General features: G+C 41.7%; 1 protein-coding gene across 6 annotated transcripts in view; it reads right to left on the reverse strand.

Annotated features, from left to right (window-relative positions):
* The window catches only part of SGMS1 (sphingomyelin synthase 1), a 283,425-nt gene that overhangs the window by 24,324 nt on the left and 234,237 nt on the right, over positions 1-24,864 (reverse strand). For all 6 annotated transcript variants that reach the window (XM_054572796.1, XM_054572795.1, XM_054572794.1 and 3 more), the window contains one exon: positions 13,471-14,323. In XM_054572796.1, coding sequence (XP_054428771.1) covers positions 13,471-14,093 — 623 coding nt within the window. In that variant the 5' untranslated portion in view covers positions 14,094-14,323. The remainder of the gene's footprint in view (positions 1-13,470; positions 14,324-24,864) is intronic.

A 24,864-nucleotide genomic window follows, 5' to 3' on the forward strand; every position in this document is an offset into this window, starting at 1 on the left:
ATTTACTTATCTTTTGGAAAGGGTCACCTAACATAAATTTTAAAAAGCAGGATATACAAATGTTTCAAGTATTGTATGCAATAGAGGTATTTATTTCATTAACCAAAAAATTTCCCACAACAGAATTCTTACTTAAAGGTTTAAAGGTTCAAAATGTGGTTTAAAAAAAAATACTCAAAGTGATTAAAACGACTGATCCCAGGCGTGGGTCTGCAGCACAGGAGGCGGCGCCACGAAACCCCCATGCTGACCGACGACGAGCCTGCTCCCGAGCTGCTGGGAGCTGAGGCCCGGGAAGTCTGCCCTGCCTTGGAGCCAGTGCCTCCAGTCCCCGAGGCAGCCCAGGGTGACACGGAAGGTCACACACATAATACCTTGAGAGCATCTGCCCAAATGCCCTGCCTGGAGGAGCCTACCTGCCTGTCCTGTCACTGCCACAAAGGACCCCTTTGACTTTTCACACAGAGACGCTTTTGTTAAAAAAAAAAAAAAAATTGCTACAACAACAAAAAAAGCCATAGAAGAAATGTTAATGAGATATGACTAGAGATTAAACAAATACGAAGAACTGGATGCAGGTTGTAATTCTCAAAAGCACAATGGCGTTCTTCTCATATGGGATACATCTCTCCTTTCATGTTGGAAAGAAGCCTGTTGCCCATCTGCTCACACTTGGCAATGACTATCACCCCACAGGCCCTTGTATTTGGTCCCGGTTACCTATTCTTCTTCCAAGCTTTTGAGATACAGGCTCATTACTACTTTTTCTGAGAGACAAGAAAAGATACCTGTTAAATGTGATTAAAAAGATGTACAAATAAAAGTATCAGTCAGTACTTCATACATAATTGGTAAGACTTGCTAGAACAGTATGTTATGTCCAATACAGGTGACTTTATTTTTATTATTTTTATTTTTTAAATATCCCTATTTAAAAAGGAAAAAGTACTCAGAACTTGATTAAATACTATCACAATTAGACTTAGAATAGTAGCACTCCACTGTTTTTGGCATTTGGTACAATGGTCTAAAATTTAAAAAAAAAAAGTAGTGACGCAATGAATATACTAAAAAGTAGTAATAAAATACTAAAACATTATTTTGTTATCTCTCTCAACTAATCCACAGCCAGAACATACATACAACTCTTTCAGTGCTCACAACTGATCTGCAAGCTCAAACAGGTCCTGAAACATAGCAAGATAATTCAGCATCGACCCCAACTATAAGGTGATTGAGAAGAGAGTGAGCACACCTCACACACACAGGATCGGGGAGGCCCATGTCTCTGGAGCGACATCGAGGCCGGTGTGTTTCAGGTCCCTGACTCAGGCCCCTGATTACCAACTGCAGTACAAGACCCATGGACAAGGCATCCTGAGCTTATCTTCATACAAATGCTAGCTCTACCTTTAACAAAGATTTACTTGGTGACCTCAACTATATCAACTAGTTACCTTGGAAATTAGGCTTCCTCACCAACAAAAGGAGGAAAAGGATATCTTTGTTATGAATCAGAGAAATGCTATTGAGCTATTTCCCCAGGGCGATATTAATTGCTACGGTTTTGCCAGATTTCTCCTATATGCCAAGCTCTGTGCCATTTAACTCTTACAACCACCTGTAATGCATGACTGTGATCCTTATTTTACAGATGGGGAAATTGGGGTTCAGAGTTTAAGCTGAAAAATAAGTATATTACACAAGGCAAAAGGATTCAGAAAATTGCTTCAAATTGTATAAGGAATCCCAATTTTATTTTGAGACTACAGTATTATATACCTATAGGTTAACAAGTATTTTATCACATTTAAGTTACATTTCAAAGTCCACTTAACTCAGATTTTTCATTAACTTGTATTTTATATTTTATATTGAGGCAGAACTCTACAAAGCAAGCATTCTGATAGTAATTTAATAACTGCACCAGTTATTAAAGTACTGAAGAATCCTTCTAGACATCTACCATTAAGTGCATTCTGTTTCCCATTATTGTCCACACGGTGGGCGCCTGGTTCCATTTGCTTGCCACCTCTAGCCCCCAGGTTTCATCAGTCAGTCTGAACTGCCACCCACTTCTCAACATCCTGAACTTCCACAATGACCTTTCACCTGTCGTCCCTAATTCCACTTGTGTCTCCCGAAAATCCACTCCACATAGAGCAGTCAGAATCATCTTGTTTGAAACAAACAGTGCATGCCCTTTAAAAATGGCTGCCCAATGTATCTCGCACAAAATCCAAACCCTTCACCAAGCTCAGGAGGTCCAAGGTGCTCTGGCCGCCTCCTCCCTCCCTCTAGAGTCCAGCTTCAGTCGGATGCCTTTGGCGCTCTTTGACCTATGCCATTCAAAGTCCCTCCTGCCTCATGTAGGGCCTTTGTGACAGCCATTCCCTCCACCTGGACCCCTAGAACAATGACTGTCCAGGTATCTGAGAGACCCCCTACTCGAAAGAAGTTTCCTGCTATCTCACCTTCCTGTTGGAATTTCTTCACAGCCCTACTCTTCTATCCATTCCACATTCTGTTGAAGCCCACTCCAAAGAGTTTCTTCCCGCCGCTGTCCTCCCTTTAATTCCTTGCACTACTAGCCCTTGGATTCCCTGGCTGCCCACCACTGTCTACTGAAGTTTCCGACTCCAAGGACTTCTGTCTATGCGACCCAAGCTACCTTAGTTGTCTTATCTTGCAGACCAGAGTTCTACTGCCCTGGGCAAAAGGAACTATTGTTTGTTCCCGAAAACCCCAGTTTTTTGCTTTTGCCAGCAAATATCTTTCTCTGGCCTCTCCCATTATCCCTTCTGCTATAATCCTATCCATATAGTCCACCTCAAATACCACCTTTGCATGGAGCCTTCCAGATGTCCCCAGCTGGACAGAGCCACTTCATTCTCCAAATCACTCCACGACTTTGTTTCTACTTTATGGTATTTTTAATGGCATCACCATTACCAACAGAAAGTCTCACTCCTCCTGTTGGAGGCAGCTCTTCAGCAAAGATATCCCTCAGTCATCTTTTAGTCCCAGAGAGACAGGGTGGTACCTGTAAACCGGCAATACCATACAGTTCTGGGCTGTAGAGTTTCGCTTCTTACTCCCTCCGATCATCCTTACCTGCTTCTTTCCATAAATGTTTGCCCTTCAAACGCTCCGTACATCTGCCGGAATTAACTTGCCCTTTCCTTCACACTGTGTCTTTTTTGTATTTATATTTTAATTTACAACACTTGCTTAGATTGCTGCATTCATTCATCAGACATGGACTGCACACTCTGGGGACCGACCCATGAACTCTGCTATCTTTCTTCCTTTCCTCCCGTCTCCACTCTGCCCTGAATGTGCCTGCGACCCATCACAGGAGTCTCAACTGCTCCAGATGGCCGGTCACGAAAACCCAGGCTTCATTCGGTACTTCAAGAAAAAAAATTCCAAGACAAGGTTTGTAAAACAAATGAAAGGAAATGAGTCAGTGCTGTAGGACAAAGAGAAAAGTGAAAATATATGCTGTCCTAGGAGACCTGTAACTCATTTACTGTTTGCCACATGCCCACCCAGGATGATGGCGCGCACTGTGAGTCAGGCCTACTGCGCACCCAGCCCAGAAATGTATCGGTACACGCACAGTGACTTTCTGCCTTTAAAAAATCCAACTCAAAGAGAGTTTACATCTTTGGCGTTAATCATTTTAACCACATTCCTATTTTATTATCCCATTTTACAGAAGAAAAAATTAAGGCGTAAAGAGCTTGAGTGCTCCCATGGGGCCCGCAGAGTCAGTCAGAGAGCCACACAAAACCCAGGTCTCCAGACTTTCAACTTGCTACTCTTCACTGAACTGCCAAGTTTAAATAAGGCAGTGGCTTCGATTTCTCTTTTAAGCCCCAAGCAAAAGACTTGCAATATATTGTACTGGTTGATTAAGTCGGAGAAATGATCTATACTGGTTTAGGAAATTTGCAAAGAACAGATCACATTATAAAATTGTCCCTGGCTCAGCTGACCTTTTAAAAAATATTATTTCCTGGGTTAAACATAGGTTGTAACATTAGGTAGAGAAACAATGCTACTTTATAAGATCTGAAAGACAATATCAATATGATCTACTTAAGATAGTTATGAAGACTTAAAATTAAGTATCATCCACAAACTGCTATATACATATGTATAAAACAAAAGGAATTATATTTTTGTTGATATTTTAGGTAAAAAAAATACATGAACATGTGTGTGTGCACACATGTGTGTATGAGTGTGTGTATATGATACAAATATGTACCATATAATGCAAATATGTATATACCAAGGGTTTCCTCATTCCTTCCCTTCATCAAAACTTACCCACCTTGAATCACAATCTTAGGGGCCCGTTCAGTCACAGCTAGTGGAACTGAACAATTAATATTTGCTCTTGGGTTAATGAATTAGCCTTAAAAGTAGCACACACTCATTTTTAACAGCAGGTTTTTGAAAACATAATAAGCATATACATCACCAGCGGTGGCTAATATTTATTGAATTCTAGGTACAGTAACTAGTAACACTCAAAAATGCTAACTGCTGCTATTTTATTTATTCACATAAAACTATGTGTACTGGGCATTATTCTGGGCACTGGGAATACGGTAGTGAACAGAACAGACAAAAAGGCTGCCTTGTGGTGCTTACATTCTAGTGGAGAAGGCAGACAATACACAAGATACATAAGTAAAATATAGACCAAGTTAGATACCTGATAAAGGGTAAAATTAGCCTTTCGGCTCAGTTGGTCAGAGAAGGTGTCCCTGTGTATGAGGGGGTTAACCATGAGGATATCTGTGGGAGAAGATTCTAAATTAGAGGCTAGCGCATATGGTTGTCTGCTGACCAGCAAGGGGGCCAAGGAGTGCAGGGCATGAGGACATGAGGACTGGGAGGAAACTGGGCCGGGTCTGCCGGGACCTTCCTGGTCACTGTGGCAACTTGGGCCTTAAAGCTACATGATGGGGGAGAAGACTGGCAACTTACTCTAACAGCGGTATACTCTGTATGCCAAGTTGACAAGTGACTTGAAGCAAGAACACAAACAGAGGTTCCTGCAACAACCCACGTAAGAGATGACGGTGTTTGGACCTAGGGCAGCAATAGAGGTAGTGAGAAGTGGTGGGATTAGCAGACAAACCACGTGGCGTGGTGAGAACAAACAGCAAGAACAAAACCAAGACACGTGGCCTGAGAGCAGGAAGAGCAGAGATGCTGTTTACTAAGATGGGGAGGGGAGTGGGGCAGGTTTGGGAACCAGGAGGATGCCAAGGACTCAGTCAAGTGCTCTGTATATATTATCTCCCTCAATCCTCACAACAACATTAAGACAAACTCTATTTTATCATTCCCATCTTGGAGGTGAGGAAACAAGGCTACCACAGAAGTTAAGCAACTTGACCCAATTCTCTCAGTATCTTAAACTAGTAAGATTCACATGGATTGCTTAACTGCTGACAGGCTGGCAGGGGACAGATGTGGTGACTTCTAAATCAGATCTCGAATAATTAAATGGACAGCCACGATGGGGTTTTCTTTGTTGTTTCTTTTTTGTTTTTGTTGTTTGTTTTTTTTAAGAGAAGAGAGAGAGAGAACCCCTGGGCATGCTACCAAATAGAAGGCAAATATGATACCATGTAAAAGTACATACATGTATCAATCATGAATACATGAGCACACAGAAAAATATCAAAAGGGATATGAACCCAAATAATACCATTACCATTTATTCTTGGCAACAGGTTAAGTAACATTTTCTCCCTTTTTGTTTACCTTTGTCTTCTAATCTGTGTACAGGCAAGGAGAATTACTTAGTTCTCAGTGTTATAAAAATTAACTCATAAAAACTAATTTATTGCACCTATGTATTTTTTGGCTGTCTTCCTTATAATATTTATGGTAACTTAAAAGCCAAATTGCAGGAATTACTAAATTTAGGGTGAATCTATTTTCCCTACAATTCCTAGGGCTAAACTAAATTTTAGGCCTTGAGACCTAAACTGGTAAATATTAGAAAAGGTGAAAGCTGGTAAGATTCATCACCAGTTAGCTAATGTGAGAATAAGAAGTGGACATAGACTGGGATTAAATTATCATCTAGTCTAGAGTGACTACTCGCCCCATTCCAAATAATGCCACTGGTAAAAGGAGGTGAAGCAGAGGCCTGCAAAAGCCTCATGGGTCCAAATTGTATGGGAATGGGACTGGGCAGGTCCCCAGGAAAGGACAGAAAGCTGGATTTAGCCCAGGCTCTACAGCTCAATTGGACGATGGGTCACAATTAATGGGATATGAAAGCACTTATTAGAAACATAGAGGATAAGAGTAAGGTTGGGCATTCCCAGTCACCAGCCTTCAGTAGAAAATGGTGACTGGAGTTGGAGGCAAGGGAGATTTTCTAAACTGGCAGTGAGGCAGGCCCATGCTGCACCTAGGGAGCTACAGCAGGCAGTCAGACAAAGTGCATTTTCTACAGACTATGGTGGGACGCGAGACTGACAGCTCTCCGGGTGGGCAGGTCCCTTCTGGGGGTATATGACACACAAACCTCACTGTCAAACTCTGAACTGATCTGCCTTCATTTTATCTGCCCTATGCATAGTGGAATCTATGCCACTCTATCTGCTAAGAAAACACTTTTCCAGAGAGACAGGTGCCTGTCACACCAGGACCCAGACTGGGTTTGTTTCTACACTGGATTTACACTGAAGTGCCTTCGATCCCCAGAATATACCATGTAGGACCTTGGGCAAGTCAACAGCTTCTCAGTTATCTTCACTGAGAGAGAACAGCTACTTATTTTGAGGGGTGATTGGATCAACTGCCATAATGCAGGTAAAAAAGTTCTTGTTACTCAAATACCAGTTGTGTGGAATCTGCCATTTGAATAGGATGATAATGTTGATAACATGGATGAGAAGAAGCAGAAGAAAACAGACTTTGACTAAGCACATAAAAGATGCAGTTACATGTAGAGGGAGAAGGAGGGCAAGAGATGCTCCCTGACCCTTATCTTGCTTTATTGCTGTATAGGAGTATGATAGCTTATCAGCCAGTTCAATAATGGGAGAGACGAGCCCAAAAGCTTCAACAACACATGGGAATTTTTGCCTTCATGAGTTTTATACTTGGATAGAGTTTGAACAGCACACACTTTCAAAAACTGAGATGTAGCCCTGGCCAGGTAGCTCTAACGGTTACATGAGCATCGTCCCGATACGCCAAGGTTGTGGGTCTGATCCCTGGCCAGGGCACACACAAGCAGCAACCAATGAACGCATAAATAAGTGGGGCAACAAATCAATGTTTCTCTCTCTTCCTCCTACCCCCCCCCTCAAATCAATAAATAAAAATTTAAAAAAACATGAGACGTTACAACGAGAACAAATTCCTCAGAAGATAGCCTTTATTCAGCTTTGATATTTTGCTTGCTTCTGCATCCTTAGTGCGCAGTCTTCCATAATTCCTGCCAGATAACTTAAAGATGCCCTGAAGCTCCATTAGAGACTAGGCTTGTGGTCCACAGTATGAGATCAATTTATAATAGAATGAACCTGCCTTAAGAAAATGCTCTTCTGGAACTTGGAAAATAAATTCTATTGAATAGTAACCTGGAGAGACCTGTTTCCTATCAAATGCTCTATACCAAGAGCTTTTAAGAACTTAATCACAACTATCAAAGACTTAAAAAACAATTGAAAATATGTTGACAGTAACTGTGGTTATTAACTACCTGGGGGGAGTAGAAAAGGAAAGAGATAAGTACGTTGATCCAATCACCTAAATGTGAAAAGAAGAGCTGATACAATTATAAGGCGGTAAAAATGAAAGATGAATGATAGTGGAGAGTCTAGTCTGCTGAATAAAACAAAAACAAAAAAATAATCAAATCATCAGCCAGAGCAGCAGTCACCAATCAGCACAGGATTATGTCCTTGGAAATTAGATTCCATTCAGAGTGGAGAACTAAATGCTGTAGATAAACTTGCTTATGTTGGCAGATACCTACCTAACAAATAAGGCCAAGTCCAGAGCATTTATCAAAGGTTAAAATATAAAATAAATCTTCTCCTACATGGTCTTTGAAGATATGATACATGCCGCTGCCAAACATGTAAAAATCCACCCCGGTCCTCTCAGAGCGTAACCCTAGAAAAGCCACACTGGAAAATTGTATCTGTTCCTTTCAGTGGGACAGACAAAGCTCCTAGAACTGCTCTGAATACAGATGTCATGACATGTCCTGGGCAGGATCTGCCCACACCATTTCCCTTCTCCAGTTCGTTCCCGTTCAGCACGGAAGCAATTTTCAAAGAACCTGCTCCGTGACTGTTCCACCGGTCTCTCTATAACCCTACACAACTGTTCATTCCAGAATGTTCTACCCCATGTCCAAAGCCTCAACCACTAAGCTCTTCCCACTCACCCCACATCCTAACTATCCAATGGCTCCCTTTCCTTTTCTCCAAATCATTTCACCACAAGTGGGGGTCAATATATCCTGCAACATGAATTCATCCTACACAATCTGCCTCCTCAACTGACTTCCACTACTTCTTCAAGGCAAACGTCTGAGCAAAAAAAAAAAAAAAAAAAAGAAAGAAAGAAAAAAGCCATGGTAGAAAACACATAGCAGGATATACACATAGCATGGCTCTGCTCTGAAATAAAATACACTCAGGCAAAGTTGTGAGAGCTCCCAAGCTAGTGAACTCTATCTCCCCATTGAATTCCATACAAAATTCAGGGATTCACAAAGAGATCCAAAAACCTTGCATGAAAAAGACACTGCAACAAAAAGCTATAAAAGATAAGTAGCTCTAAATGCAACAGACACTGTAACTTCTACAGAGTTCATCCCTTCCCACCTCTCCAGCACAAAATATATTCACCAGCCAAATGTTAACTGAGTCTGAGTTGCGATCATTTCACACCTGGACTATAGCAACGGCATCCTCACCAGTCCCCCGCTTCCACCCACACTCTCCTTGTCTCTCTATACAGAAGCCAGAGTGACTCTTTTAAAATTAAAATCTGTTCATATTCTTCTCTAATGACTTACCATTACCATTTTTGTTCCAAGTAATTGGAACAAAATCCAAACTCTTTCGCCCTAGCTGACAATGCCTACCTGATCATCACCGTCCATACTTTGTGACCTCCTGTGTCACTTGCCCCCAGCTCACTTTGCCACCTGGCCCCTTAGCTGTTCTCACGTAAGTCTCAGGGACTCTGGGACTCTGCCCTTGCTGTTTCCTGTCTGGACTGCTCTGGCCCAAACACCTGCATGGTCTTTGCCCTCATCTGACTTAGCTGTCTGCTCAGCTGTCCCCTCATTAGGGGCCTCTTCCAATCTCCCTGTCTACAATACCACCCCTCCCCACTATCCCCGACACTTTCTAACCTGTTATATGCCTTGTTTTTCATCTCCTTTATGACCACCAGGTACTTTATCTTTATTTGTTCACTGCCTGCTTTAGCCTCGCCAGCGTGTCAGCTCCCCGAGGCGCCGGGCCTCCGCTCACTCACCGCAGCACCACCAGGGTCTACAACAGAGCCTGGCACACAGACGGCTGCTCAGTAAACGCAAGCTGAATAAACAAATGTGTTCTAAGTGGGCTCCTTCTCTGTGTCAGGCTCTGTAAAGGGCACTGGGATATAAAGATGAATGACGGATAGGGTCCAGTTGTTTCCCTTGAGGAGCTTAAATCTAGTGGTAAAGGAGACATACACAAGGAATAGCACAGAAGGTGATATGAGCTTCAAGTGTTCAAGGGAAACTGTGGAATGCAGTAGCTACAGATGAGGCAGGACAGGTCAGGGCCAGATTATTCAAACCCTGAGCTTCATGCTAAGGAGCTGGACCTCCATCTGAGCACTCAATATACGTCACTAAGTAGGGATGGAAAGAGCTAATAAATCTGAAATTGGAATTGACAGGACTTAGCATCTGTATGAAAGGAACTGAGAAGATCTAGGTTTCTAGGAAATGCCACTGCTCACATAGAAGAATAAAGTGAAAGGAAAAGAAGACAAATCTGGTGTTAGACGAGTTGAGTTTGAGGGTCTATGATCACCATCCTAAGTCATAATGGTTTCTCTGGTGGCTAGAACACCCTTGACACGTAAGTCCTACAATTTTGCTCCTTTACTAGGTGTTTACAACGTCCAACTAGCCACACGTATCACACAGAGGTGTCACGTGTTAGCCGTGATTTCGCCATGCATGAGAAGTCCTTACCAAGTCTGTAAGTTTAACACAGTCTTTATCATGCTTTCTTAAAACAAGGGATACCTGTTTTGCAGTGAAGTCTGACACAAATGCAGAGATTTCCCAGGAATTTTTCCTAGTCAGTGGCTTGAAAGTCCAATTCTAAATGGGGAGACAACATTATTTACAATTTTAAAAATCAAAAAGTTCTCAAGGACAGGCATTATTTTTGCTTTCCACTTTGTGAAGTCATGGAAATTCCATGTGGATATATGTATATATATGGACATATATACATATAGACATGAGGGAGAGATGTTAAGAATGAGGGGAAGCAAAAAAAATTTCAGCGCGAAAAACAAAACTTACGTTTAACAGTGAAGGACAATTGCATACAACATAAGCATAGACCCACATGTCACCATGTTACAAATCCACATCCAGGTTTCCTAGCGCCTCAAACATCCGGCCAAAGGGGTTGCTGCTGGGAGACATTGCCCGAAATCTAGTGATCTCATTTCTCAGTAAGTCATCCTCTACAGTTTGATTCTACAGCCTCTGAGTCTTCTCTAAAAAGGTGAAAATACAGAAGCAAAAAGGAATGGGTTGATTTTTTAAAGGGCTCCGAGCAGGGATTACTGGTCAAACAGGCTTAACTGCAAGGAGCCGTGTGCAATGTGTCTCCGAAGTAGCAAACCTCCTGGTGGATGCTAAGGAAAAGGGTTGAGACTCAGAAGGGTCAAGCAGAAAAGGAGGGAGAAGTGACTTTTCTGTTCAGCACAGTATTTCATAACCAGAAGTCTCCATTTCCCACCTTCCTGGGTGAATAGAACTAATGTGTTCCGACAGGCAAGTAACTAGAAAGGAGCATCGCTGACCCGAGAGAACATTTCAGTCTTCTCTATAAGAGCTGGGAAAGGCAGACTGGCTACACCCACCGCATCTGTCCCTCCTTCCTCTTACTTGACTGGGGTGCCACACCCATGAAGAGAGGTCTCAAGAGGGCAGAAGGGAAACCAGGGATGTGCCCCAGCGGAAGGACAGGGGGTGGGATGCATAGGATTATCACAACAAGAGGAGGTGTCCATTTACCATGTCACTATCCCGTCAACATGGAAACCGGAAAGAGGATTTTAAAGAATCCTTACTTGCGTGCCTTCTGGACAGGGAAGGAAAAAAAAAAAAAAAAAAAAAAGCTCTGCAGCTAGTAATATTCAAACATAATTGGCTCATTCAATCATGTTTAAAATAAAATAAAGCCAAGCTGTCTAGAACAACAGAATTCATCTACTCTTAGAGGCTCTTATTTTATCTGTGAGAAAACCAGGTTCCTGAGGTTGAGTCACCTACAGCACCCAGCATGTTAGGGCAATGGCTGGGGCGGGAATCCAGGCCGCCCTGCGTCCCAGCACAGGGTTACCTTTGTCCAAGGCAGAAAATCAGCTGGTTCAGTGCTACTGAATAATGTAAGTATACAAATGACTACAGTATTGGCAGTAAGTACCAGTATAAGACGAAATTACAAAGCTTAAAGCAAAAACAGATATGAGGAAAAGTACCTGCTGAGAGAAATCTAAACAGTAATATACTGTAAAGAAGTTAGCCCTATTGTTAGGACATTTTTTTAGAACAAGAATAAATTATTTAAAAGTCTCAGTGTCGTGAAAGATTTGGACTCATACACGGTTTAATTTAACCAAAGTTATATTCTGGGTCAGTAAATTATTTGTTTGCATGTAAAAATTATGATGAAAAATCAGAAAAAAACTCCCATTAGCAAAACAACAAACATTAGGACAAACTGTAATACATAATTTAGTTGTCTTTGACTCTTTAAAGAAAAAATACTGGCATTTTTTCTAATTTGCTTTTAGAAAAAAGAAGTTTAGAAGTTAAAAGTTGAAAAGTTAAAAACAGAAACTAAAGTTTGGCAGCCAAAAGAATGTAATTAATAAATTTGAAGCATCTCATATTCTAAAGCTTATTCCTACTTACTTAGCCTCTTGAAACTAAACCAAACCAAAAACAGTCTTCCATCAAATCAAATGCAGCCCAGGCCATCATTTCTATTTCAAATTCAGCTAAAACTCTAGGATTGCCATACCAGCCCCAAAATAAACACTGGCCACTTAAACAACTTCCTTTACACAAATTAAGTAAGAGAGTTCTGGCAGAGCCAGGAATTGCTCTTGTTTCCGTTTGCAGATACGTAATTTATATGGTGAGAAAACACAGTCCTTATGAACATACCAGGAAAATACTCATCATTTCTGGCAGATCAAGTTCAGCATAAACTCTGTCTGCATTTTGTTTTCCAGATTTAAGGTTATTTCCTTAATACTCAACCATACTATGTATAGGTCATAAAAAACAGTCCACTACAGGGAAACTCAGTGCCTTAACAAACCAGTTTCCAACTCCGAAGCATGGAAGCTATAAATGTGTTCCAGTAACAGGGAAATCAGACACCAATGATGAGGGTGCATGGGTGTTTTGTTTGCTACGCACCCCAAGCAAACAGCTTGCCTGAGGGGATCTATGCTGGGTTTAGAGCTAGGGACACGAAAGCCACTTTAGATCCACTGGAAACTAAAAGAAGGTGCTCATTAAACTTTGAGAAATTTGAATGGAGTGACCACACACTGCTCTCTAGTTGCCACACATTCTAGATAGTGAAAAGCCACGAGGTTCGCTTGCACTGCACCGGCCTGAACAAAGTCATTCCCCGAGGGTATTGTTTTCCCAACAGCGGCAAGCCACTCTGGAATAGCTGTTCTGAATTCTATGTGTGAAACGTCCTTAAATACGTATTGCTAAGGATCCAGATGTCCGACTCTGCCGGAGAAAAGCTAGAGAGCCATTCGTGGTGCTTAGGCCAACTGTCCACAATTACTGATGGGTTACCACCACCAACAGTGGATGGCTTATCTGTGGTTCCTCAGCCTATATATACTCTCCGAAGGTGTCTAAGGATTTTCTTTCCTGTGAAATGAAAACAGAATAACAGCATCTCTCACAATCCTGTTCACCATTCTGTACCAATCTTGTACGAAACAGGCAATAAATGTGGCATGTTCTTAAAGCTGCCAGAGCTTTAGTTGGGTATATGATTTAAAAAACAGTGGGGGAATTATATGCTTTGATTCCACTGCCTCATAAATTTCATTTCCAAATAATGAGTATTGAACTTCTGAAGGGCAAACTCCTCCATCGCTAAAGCGCAGAGCTTCCGCTTTACTTACTTGTATTTTAAGAGCAGCCACTGAATTAACCAGAGTCCTACAAGGATCATGCCGTTAATTTCACAAATAGAAAAAGCCCACTGCACCCGGTTAAAATGGTCAAAAAATGTGTCCGGTAGTGGAGGCTGCTTCTCCTTAGGAGGTACTCGTTCATGGACGACCGAGATCATCACTGTGGTGAGAACAAAACAGGAAAGTGCATAAAGAAAGGCCAGAAAAGTCTTGCCCCACTCCATGGGGTACTGGGAGCGCTCCAGTTCTGGCATGGGGATCTTTATCATCTCCTTCCTATACCCATTTGGCATCCCGTTGGGTTTGACCTTGATGCTGAAGCTGCCGTCAGGTGTAGGGGCGCCTGTGCCAATGCTCAGGTGCCCGTTGGCATGGCCATTCTTGTGTTCTTCCATGTGGTGCTCCATTTTCAGGGTCTCTATCATGTCCAAGAGCCGCTGCCCGTTGTCAGAGGAGACTCGGCACAAGGGGGGTTTTGTGAAATCCTCCAGGGTTAGGTTGATCAAGTCCCGGCCCGTGAAATGCTCCAGAGGCTCGCAGTATTCTGGCATAGCATTCTCCAGCAGCCAGTCTGCCACCTGCTTGGGTGACCAATAAACCACCTCCTTCATTGTACTGGCAGACAGCAAGCAGCCCCCAGCTTGCTCTCGGCAGGTCAGCAGTCACCGTTCCTGCAGGGCAGGACGCTGGCCCCCCGCGGCGTGCTCATCCTGTCCGGCCTCATGACAGAGGCGTGGGTGCCAAGCTGGTCAGGGCAGTTTTTAAACGCCTCATGTAGTTGTCCAGGGTTCTTGAGTACCTGAGCGTTCATTCACCTCATTTTCCAACAAGATTCTTCCTTCTGTGGGAACAAGAGAAAAAGTCAAGATATTGGGACTTCCAAATCAATCCCTGCAAAATGCGAAAACTTAATAAGGAAAATGGAAAACCAGTTATTGGTAAAGTCGAGTTTTCAAACATATATTAGTTTAAGGGACCACTGATTCCCTGGCTAGTCTTCCCTGAAAGAGCATTAAAGGGATCTGACAATGGATAAAGTCAAATGGGAAACGTTTTACAGCCTTCTCAATGATGTATTTTCTAAGAAATAATTCAACAGTGCTTTGGACACTGTTCAGCATGGATCAGTGATTCTTTTTGTGCTTCCTGGGATAATCTGAAAGAACACAGCAAATCTGCATAATCTGCCATTCTATCTAGTGAAGAATGTTTTAAAAAACACATAACACAGGAACTTAATAGATACCATAGGAATGTTGAGCTTCAAGATAGTTTGGTCCGACAATTTCATATTCTGTCAAAGAAAAATCAATGCATCCCTTTTCCAAAATGTACTCGGACCCTCACATCTATAAAACAAGTTACAGGGGCCACTGCGTGGGTTGACACACAGGTGGAGTTCTTCTGTGGGCCAGGGTTTCCCCAGCTCTTCTGGGCACCTTTCTACCGCCAGCCCACAGAGTGTTCCGTGGAATCCCACAGTTTTAAAATCAATGATTTGATCCAACGCCCTCATTTATAAACTTGGAAACTAAGTTCCAGGAAGGTCCAGCAATATGCCATGGTCAAGCACAAGCTTGCATCGAAGAGCCGTAAATTTCCAAGTCCTAAAGTTCAATGTACTATTTATTGTGTGGCAATAACCAATTCACATCTGCCGGGGAGATTCAAAAAGGAGGATTGAAAATTTTATAAATGTATGTAAGTGTAAATATACATTTAAATATAAATAATATATCTACTCTTATTTAAACACAACTATGGTTAATGAACATAGCACTGCATAAAACAACTGGGCAACAAAATATCACATATTAATTGCAATTAAACTTGATGACAGGCCTTGGGCCAGTTTCTACTCTTCTCTCACCCATTTTTCTTTGATAAGCATGGCTTACTTTTGTGACAGTCATTTAAAATTAAAAAGCAGGTGAAAGGAATAAAGTTTTGTTACCCCGAAGCTGCCTTTTTAAAGAATATTATTTCTAGGCTGTTTATTAAGAAACAAGACTTTGAATGAACATTTGACCCTCCGCCTAAGAGATTCGGAGAGAGGATCCTGCTTAAGGAATGAACCCTTTGCATGTTTACCTTAGCCTCACTTGAATTAAGTGTGATAATTAGAAAGGCTTCAGGTTTCTGTTAGCTCGCTAGCCCCTGTGTCCCACTGTTTCTGTGTCACGGAGCAAGAATTTGTCTGCCCTGTGTCTTCCCCTCTCAACTATCTGTAAATCGCCCATTCTCACTCCTGAAATAAGACCTGATCTCCCCTACTTTTCTCCTTTGTCCAAAATGTCCTATCTACCCAATGTCACCCCACTGTCTTGGGAGTTTTTATGCCTGTGTGAATTCCCCATGCACATGTAGTAAAAACTTGAGTTTCTCCTGTTAATCTGTCCATTAATGTGATTATTAGCCTAGCCCAGAAGAACTTAGAAGGTGGGAAAAAAATATTGTTTTTAGCTCCCACACAAGAAAAGTTCAAAATAATTCCTTAGCTCTATCACAAAACCTTGTTGATAACGTGAGTAACATGGCCTCTGGCCGAAGACAGACCTTAGTTTAACTCTCAGCGTGTTCCATGCATAACCCATGAGGTGAGCTGCAACTCATCCATCTATAAAATGCGTGTAGTCAAATGTCTCCTGGACACAGTTGTTGTCGGTACTTAAAAGGCCAAACGTGGAAGTCGGTGATGCATAACTTCGCGTTCTGTGGTACCCATATCCTTTTTTCCCTTTCTTACACTTTCTGTCATATGCAACAGCTCCTGTTCGCTAGGTCTCACTATGAAAACGCCCTGCCCAGTAGAGGGCTAACTTCCCCCCCTCCCCCCAAATGATGGATGTTGTATTAACTGCAAAAACACTTGCATGGATTTGCAGGTTTAAGAGCTGGATATTACTGATGGCAGTATTTCCCTAAATGTGTTTTGTAGAATAATAATCTGATAAAATGCTCTATGCTTAAAAAAAAAAAAATCCAAATAAGCCTGGGAACTGCACACTATGATTTCTCCTGACATCAGTACACATCAGCATGTTAAAGCTCCAGGAAACCCTCCAGTAATGAAATATTTCCTAGGATTTCTCAAAGTGACTTCATTAAGGCTCTCACGCCTCCCCCCCGCACTTTCTCCTCCAGTAACTCCTATTAGCTCCCTTTTGGGCACCTGTGGCACAAACAAGACCTGAACTCAGGTCTCCTCATTTCAAAGTCCAAACTCATCTCTGCTGAACCCCCAAATCCAACTGTGGGGTAACAACAGACAGCATGTCTGCTCCCGATGCCCCATTCCAAATAACAACCAGTCACATGGCAGTAAAACTTAAAAGAAATCCCAGACCTTGCAAAAAGATGTGCTGTCCTCTCTTCTGAGCATCCGCAGTGCTGTGTGCCTTCCCTGTGACACTCCCTTGTGGGTACGTGGCTGTCTAGACACCCCCAGGAGCCTACAAGCCACTGCGCAAGGGCTTCAGTCTGAAGCATCCATGTCTCACATTCCCAGGGCTCAGAAGGTGCTCGATCGATATCTGCTCAGTAACTCAGGAAATGTGCCTTACATGGTTCAACGGAAAATAAAGCTGCAGAAAATGCTCTGCTTTAAAATAATCTGCATGGTCGAGAAGAAGCAGGTGGGCATTCTCTGGAGAGAAATTATGAAACCAAAGAGATTCTCTGACTACTTCAGAACCTCTGCAGAGGCACTGAATCGTCACGAGTACCGCCTAGACACTCACACCAAATGGGGGTCCCGCCAGAAGGTCCTGCAGGAAAGGGTACCTCCTGGTGTCACACTCCAGGCTTCTCCCCAAACACTCCTCAGCAGAATTAGGGTAAGAGCCAAGGGAACCCTAAACATCTTGAAGTGGCTATAGAACTCTAAAGAAAAATTCTTGGAATGTGAGGCCCAAGGAAATGAACATGGGCTGTTCATGTAGGTTCTTCATTGTTGGCTTTGTCCAACGCAGGAAGTGCCCCAGAATGGGACACCCACTCAGAACCCCAACGACCAGACCAATGCCAACACGTTATTTCACTTCTCTCTGATGGGGGAACAGTCAGATAATCCTCCCTTAAGACATAATAATCTTTAAAACAGAACCGAAAACCAAGTGGTAGGAAACAATCTGGGCCATCTCTCCCTCACACACATACCCCCCCTCACCTCCACCCAACTCCCCGGCACTGCAAGCCTCCATCCAAATGAAGGGACACTAACCGTGCACAGGCAAGTCCGCAGGCAGTTTCTGATAGCCAGAGGGACTCATAAGAGACAGCAAGAGAAGTCAGTCTCCCGTTACTAACTAGGACAACAAAATCGTCCGCTCCTGAAGAGAGCCCCTGTGCTCCCCCTCACGCTGGAACTCTCCATTTTCTCCTCTTCGACCAGTCCAAGCTGTTCCCTCAGTCTTTAAGGTCCTTCTCTGCAAAGTCTTTCCAGAACACTCCACTTCACCAGCCTTTCCCCTCTGATTTCCTGCACCGCTCCTCTCTGTGACACACAATAGAATTTAACTGTCCTGTGTGCATGGTATGGCAGAAAGAGCATAAGCTGTGTGAACCCGGGAGCCTGCTGCTGAGACCAAACTCAGCTACTTCCCTTCTTCACAAGGTCCTTTAACCTCTGGAAGTCTCAGTTCCTCTGAAAAATAGGGTGACCAACTACCTACCTATCTTCACAGGGGCTGCTACTGCTGTGACACACCAATCATATAAAAGGAATAAAAGACATTAATCACTCCAAGACATATGTCTTGTTCTTTTCCTAATGTCCTGCTTCCTTTCTAATGCCCAGCTGGGTCATAGTGACATGTCAGAAATATTTTCCAAAGCTGCCACGTCCCAATGGCCTTTTTTAAAAGCTCAATCATTATGATACATGAGTACAAACAGCCCTCCAAATTTCATGAGAAAACAACCCTTTATTTTTCAGGCAGGCATTGAAGCTAGAAAGTAAAGACACATATGCTGTTTTCCTGCAGTGGATGCTGTAATGGGGCAAAAGGTTTTGAAAAAGCTCATTTTTATGGAAGTAAACTGTTGGACTGCTACTCAGTGCCTCAAAGGCCACGAGCTAACAGGTGTGGACTTAAGGGACCCCAGAGCCCAGCTGGAGAGGGAGAGGTGAGAAAGTAGCTCTCCCCTGGACTCACACACTCAATTTAGAATATACTTTGGCATTTAGGAAAAAGAAAAGGCAAAGTGTTTTCAAATCTAGACCCAGAAGACTGTACATTAGGCTGGGCTCAGAAAACAGCTACTACTACTATCATCCAGAAAAGCCACCCAGAAGCCATAACTGGGAGAATGTTAACAAATAACACAGCTCAAATCATTAGACATATTTCTCAAACTGGGAAGAAGTAATAAAACAGTAAAAGCTGTATATAAACTCTTTATAATAAAATACTACAGAATTTGAGAGAGAGAAAAGGTGCCAGGACTCTCGATCACCTGGAATTTTTAGACATAAGCCAACTAAAGTCCAGTGAGATTGGGACTTGTCTAAAATCTCATACGTGGCAAAGTGTTGGCCCTGGGGCTGGACAGAAACCCCGAATGCTCCCCAGGGCTCTCCCACTGCCAATATTCAACAGCCTCACAGATATGGGCACATACAAAGGAAAGTCTAAAGGCTTTTTAAAAAAATACGGAGAGCAGGATGACAGCTGTTGGTGGGTGGAGGGGACGGAGCGGGGGGGGGGGGGGGGAGTTAGGAGGAGGAGGGATGGAGCAAAAAGGAGAAAGGACGCATGGACATGGACAACAGTGCGGTGATTGCTGGGGGGAGGGAGGTGCAAGGGGACTACACGGTAATGGGAAAGAATGCAATAAAGATTAAATCAAGAAAAAAGAAAAAGAAAAGGTTACCTGCTGTTCTATTAAAATTGCACACTGTTAAAAATGCAACTGGCACTTCTCTGATTACCAAAAAAAAGTATGGCGTTCAAAAGGATAAAGGACAGGAACAACAACATATTCATTACAGACTCTACAGTCAGCAGGGTTTTCTATCAGGACTCAACTAAGTAAAATATAAATTTGCTAAATATGAGTTGGCTCCCATTCTTAAAATAGACATTTTAGTCTTTAATGTTACAAAAACCATCAGATAATGTGCCTTGACACACTACATGCTATTTAATTATCAAAGCCAGATCTCTACAAACAGAAAAACAACTTAAAGCAATTATCTTGGTAATGAAAAGATAAACATTATCCAAGCAAAACCACTAAATGAGTCATTAATAAATATCTGTTCATCCTTACTCAAAAAGAGCCTAGTATTATTATCTTGTTATCTAGCATTGTCTAGAAAGAAAACATTGTGTAAACAAAAAGCTAACATACAAAATACACACTGAACACCAGTTTTCAAGAATCAGAACACCATGAAAACGCACACTACAACTACCCAGATTCTCTGGGGCACTTGCTCGGAGAAGCTGAGCTCGGACGCTTGCTCTGTCATTTACTTGTCCTCCTACCCCAAGGTCTTGGTCTCCCGTGATGGAATAATGTATTCCTTCTGCTCATTCTACTAGTAAGGGATTTTACATAGACCTTACAGTGCTTTGGAAAAGGTAAAGCAATCTATAAAAATGTAAGGGATTATTAAAATGTAATTTATCCTTCTTTGAAGAGTCAATGAACTTTTAAAAGGAGTGCCATGAAATTAAGAACTGAATTTTTACTATTTTTTTTTTTAAGGCAACATGAATCCAAGACCAAACAAACACAACTGGCATGTCAGTAAAGAAACTACGAGGAAGTTCCAGATATTTCTAAATGCTGATAATGGCAAATGAAAGAAGGAAGTAGTGCATGTATATTTAGTTTTATAGGCATACAGTCAACTAAACTTTCTGCTTCAGGCATGAAATCTCTAAAAACAACAGCAAAAGTAACATGGACATTTTACTCTAGCTCATAAACTTAATCCAAGATATTTGGTGAGCACATAATATTTTGCTCAGACTTTGTTAACACGAAACTATGTGTGGGTACCTTGTTAAAAAACAATGCAAATTAAGAAGTGATACTATTTTATTGTGAAACAGACAAATTGCCTTTCTGTAAATGCTTCAAGTCCAGAGATAGGTCTTTACATCTACTAGAATTTCCATAAACGTCAGTAATACCCTAATAGGCCTTTTATGGCAATTTAGCCCATTGAAATACTCACGAGGTAGGTGTTTAATTCTTCTCTATTTCAATTTAGATAATGTCTGAATGGTTTTCTCCAAACAAATTTAATTAGTTGTAGTTTTGGGTTTTTTTTTTTTGTTATTTAGCATTTAAGAAGGTACCTTAAATAGGCAGAATTCATAAAACTGTATTTGTTTGAAGAAGAAGAAAAACGGCTAGAATAACAACCACACAGCCCCAGCTGAAAGAACTTCATATTTACTTCAATCTACAGTTTGGGAAATTTTAGATTATTTTTGATGCCTTAACCTTTAAATCACCTTTTATTTTAAATAGCTATTATGTGCAATGTTCACAATTCCAGAGATGAAGTCTGGTTAGCAAATAAAATCAGCCCTTATGAAACAGATCCTTGAACTAAGTATATGCTGACCTATTTTTCCTAGACACAAGAAAGAAAGGCATGCTGAAGTGTACATATTTGCCTTTTGGTACACTTTGGGCTGTTAGAAAAGCCTCACGTGACAACATCTTTTGGTCTCCTCCACGCCTTGTTTATTTAATGATGTTTGATACTTAGATTTCACAATATCTGAAATGGAAAAGGAAACGTATCCCTTCTCAGCAGTTGTTGTGCGCCCTTCCTAATAGTCTCCCGTCCCGAAATGCCCCATTCCAAAGCAGCGCCCCTCCGTGTTCCAGAGACAAAGAGATGATTTTTGGCTGCCAGGATAAGTAGATACGACATAGACAAGAAACCGGCCATATCAACTGTATACTATAAATCATCACTCTAGTTGTTCTCTGACAGTAAAAAATGCAGAGCTGTTGCCTCTATTTCATGGAGAGTCCTTCCATCAGCGGGACTAGCTAATTCTGTCTCCCATATTCTGAGCCTCCATTTGAGTCACTCTGTAATGGAATGTAAATATTTAGTAACCAGAAAATTCAAAGACTCATTTATTATGGTAAAAAATTAAGAACAAACGAAAAGTTCTACTGTGAGAATTGATTAAATACATAATTATACAATCAGATAATAAGCTTCCACCAGAGACTAGGTAGAGACTGCAAAAAGAATGATACTATTTTTGTAAACACACATGTATTATAAAAATATCCATAGAAAAAAGGTTATAAGGTATGCATATCAATTTCTGTTACTTTACTAATAAATTATAATTCCCTGCTATTTTTTTTCAGTATTTTCTATAGTAATTCCCTGATAGATACATGCTACTTGTGCTTAATAAAGTGTTTCCTTTTAAGCATATTCTGTGTTCCTAAACATTTAGGCTGCATCGTAAAATTAAAAATAGATGCTTCTTACATTAGTTTTCTTTAAAAATATGAAATGGGCTTGCAGATTTCTCTAAATAAGTGTAGCCTCTGCCCTCTGTGTATAATTAGGTTCCCAAATCCTGATACTCCCACAACATAATAGTCCTGGGAGATGAGCCAAATCACCAACAAAAATAAAGCTGAAATCTGAACTTAAGTGCATAAGGAAATTCCAGTCTCAGATATTTCTCATCATTCCAGAAAGAAGAAAACAACAAACCAGCAGAATCTCAACTGTTCTATCATCTACATTTTCTTCTATATCTACCTACTCAGTCTACTGCCAAATGTAAAAGACCACTTTAAAACTCTACCTTGTTGGCATTACAATAAGGAAAAGTCTGTATAGCTCCAATGACAACTATCACTATAGTTTTCCCTTGGGGGGTTCATTCTTCGACCCCAGTTACCACACTCTGAAGATGATCTACTCCCACTCAACTGATTAACAGCCTCTCTTAACTCTGAAACCACCAGGGTGGTTTTAATATTCGTCTAGTTAATCTGTAGGCTTTGGACACAGACTCACTCTAGCAGTACTCAAGAATGTTAGGGCATAATCAATGTTTTCAAAATGACTGACTTTCAAGTGCAGCTGATGTACACAGTGGTGATCTCATCTGTCCTCAGAAGCCTGGGAAAAGCCTCTCCATCTGTATTACATTCTGCTTCATTCTTTTCCTTCCTTCCCAGTCCACTCGTTCAAAATGAGAGCTAAAATCATTTTATTTTATGCTGGTTCAGCTGGAATAAAAAGATGGTGTATGCCTCTGAATCTATCTACAAGTAGATCAGCAAGAATAAAAAAGTCACGTGGCTTAAAAAAAAGAGGCCACGCTTTGCTATCCTCCCTCTGTTTTTAAGAAAATCAATGCAGTATTCTAAAGCATGGTGGCAGCCTGGCTTATTACTTAAACAGCCTTAGTTTACTCATCTGTAAAGCAAAAGCAATCCTGCGTTCCCGCAGGAATGCAACAAGGTTTAGAAATGTAAGACAGCGTTGAGTACATGCATACTAGCAGGAGCTGTTCAAGGTATCTGCGGGAGAAAAAGTCCAGCTCCTTCCTCTTTTCCTCTCTTTTCTTGCAGAAATTCCAGTAGTGGTCAGTTAAGACATTGGAGAAGGGAGTGGGAGTGGAGGCGGGAAGTTGGGAACAGTGGCAGAGCCAGCATCGGACAGAAGCAGGCAGCCACAGCCTTGCCGGTCCTTGTTCCTGCCTCATCCCCATCTCTCCTCACACCCCTAGGATAAGCAGGCGTAACAACAGCTGCAGAGGGAAGTCACTTCACCAGGCTCTCAACATCAGATGCCTTCAGGGACCTGGCAAGTGAAGTCCACCTGGGTCACGGAGAACAGGGAATGGGGAGGACCCAGCAAACAGAACAAGTGCAGTGCAGTTTAAATGTAATTGTTTTAATGAAAGGCAGACAAGAGAACTATGCAAAAAGAATCTGGCCCATGGGTTTGCCGCTTTGTGACTCTCTTGCACCATCGTACACTATATCTAATTGGCCATTAATTCCTGGAGATTCCACCTTGAAGGCACTCTCAAATCTGCTCCCCTTTTCCTATCCCTATTTGCATCTGCTTAACTTTCTGCCTCATATCTGGCTTAGCTGCAACCCACCCCCATACCACTATCAGGTAGGTCTTTTTGTAAATAATGTGACCTCCTCCCTTGATGCTTAAGACCTGCGGGGGCTCCCAGAGCTCTCTGGGTAACACTCAGACCCTCAGCTTAGTACCAAGGCTTTCCACCATCCAGCCTATTTCATCACCTTTCAGCCCTTCCCTAGAAGCCCTGGGACTGTTATAACCATACTCAGCTGTGTAGTAGTTGCCCTCACGCATTCATTGCACACTTCACGCATTGTTCTTTTCACCTACGATATCATTCCCAACTTATATTTTTGTTCTTTTTGGATTATCACTTTTACAGAGCACGGTCTCATTTGTGTCAGAACCTAGAGGGCCTGACACACAGTACACGTTTAATAAATGTTTGTTGAACACATGAATAAATGAATATGCAAAAGAGATGGTTTCAGGTTCTATAGCATGGCCCCAGTGATGTATATCTTTTTTGTACACAAAGTATATAAAAATCTATGTAAATAGCCCTAGCTGGTGTGGCTCAGTGGATTGAGTGCTGGCTTGCGAATCAAAGGGTCGCCGGTTCAATTCCCAACCTAGTGCACATGCCTGGGTTGTAGGCAACCACACATTGATGTTTCTCTTCCTCTCTTTTCCATCCCTTCCCCTCTCTGAAAATAAATAACATCTTTAAAAAAATCTATGTAAATATAACTGCTAAAATTTTAGCAAAAGGGGGCAACCACACATTGATGTTTCTCTTCCTCTCTTTTCCATTCCTTCCCCTCTCTGAAAATAAATAACATCTTTAAAAAAATCTATGTAAATATAACTGCTAAAATTTTAATACCACAATCTATTTCAAAAAAAAAAAAGGGAACTTCCCATGTATCAAAAGGAGAGGAATCTCGAAGCCAGGGTGGAGAAGCTCATAAGCTAACATATTTAGCCCAGAGGAGTAACCAGCCTTGGACCCCAGCAGCTAGGGGATGGGGTTTTAAGATCGAACCTGGGCAGAAGACGCGGCCTGAGGCCAGATTCAGGCAGGGAACTGGAACAAAGACCCTTGAATAAAGCAAGGGTCCCTAAAGGACTAGGACCCAGGAAATTAGCACAGAATAATCAGACTCCAAATTTACACTATCTGCAAATACAAAAGAAAAGTAATGCAAAATGGTCTCTTAAAGATCCTTCAATAAGCAAGAGTTCACAGGACTCCTGGGGAAAAAGTAATCTCTACTGAGGACAAATAAACAACTGAAAATTATAAATCACAGGACGAAATAATACACTAT

Source organism: Pteronotus mesoamericanus, unplaced genomic scaffold, assembly GCF_021234165.1.
Source record: "Pteronotus mesoamericanus isolate MK-2021 breed Mesoamerican mustached bat unplaced genomic scaffold, CSHL_Meso_final contig_24, whole genome shotgun sequence".
Lineage (NCBI taxonomy): Eukaryota > Metazoa > Chordata > Mammalia > Chiroptera > Mormoopidae > Pteronotus > Pteronotus mesoamericanus.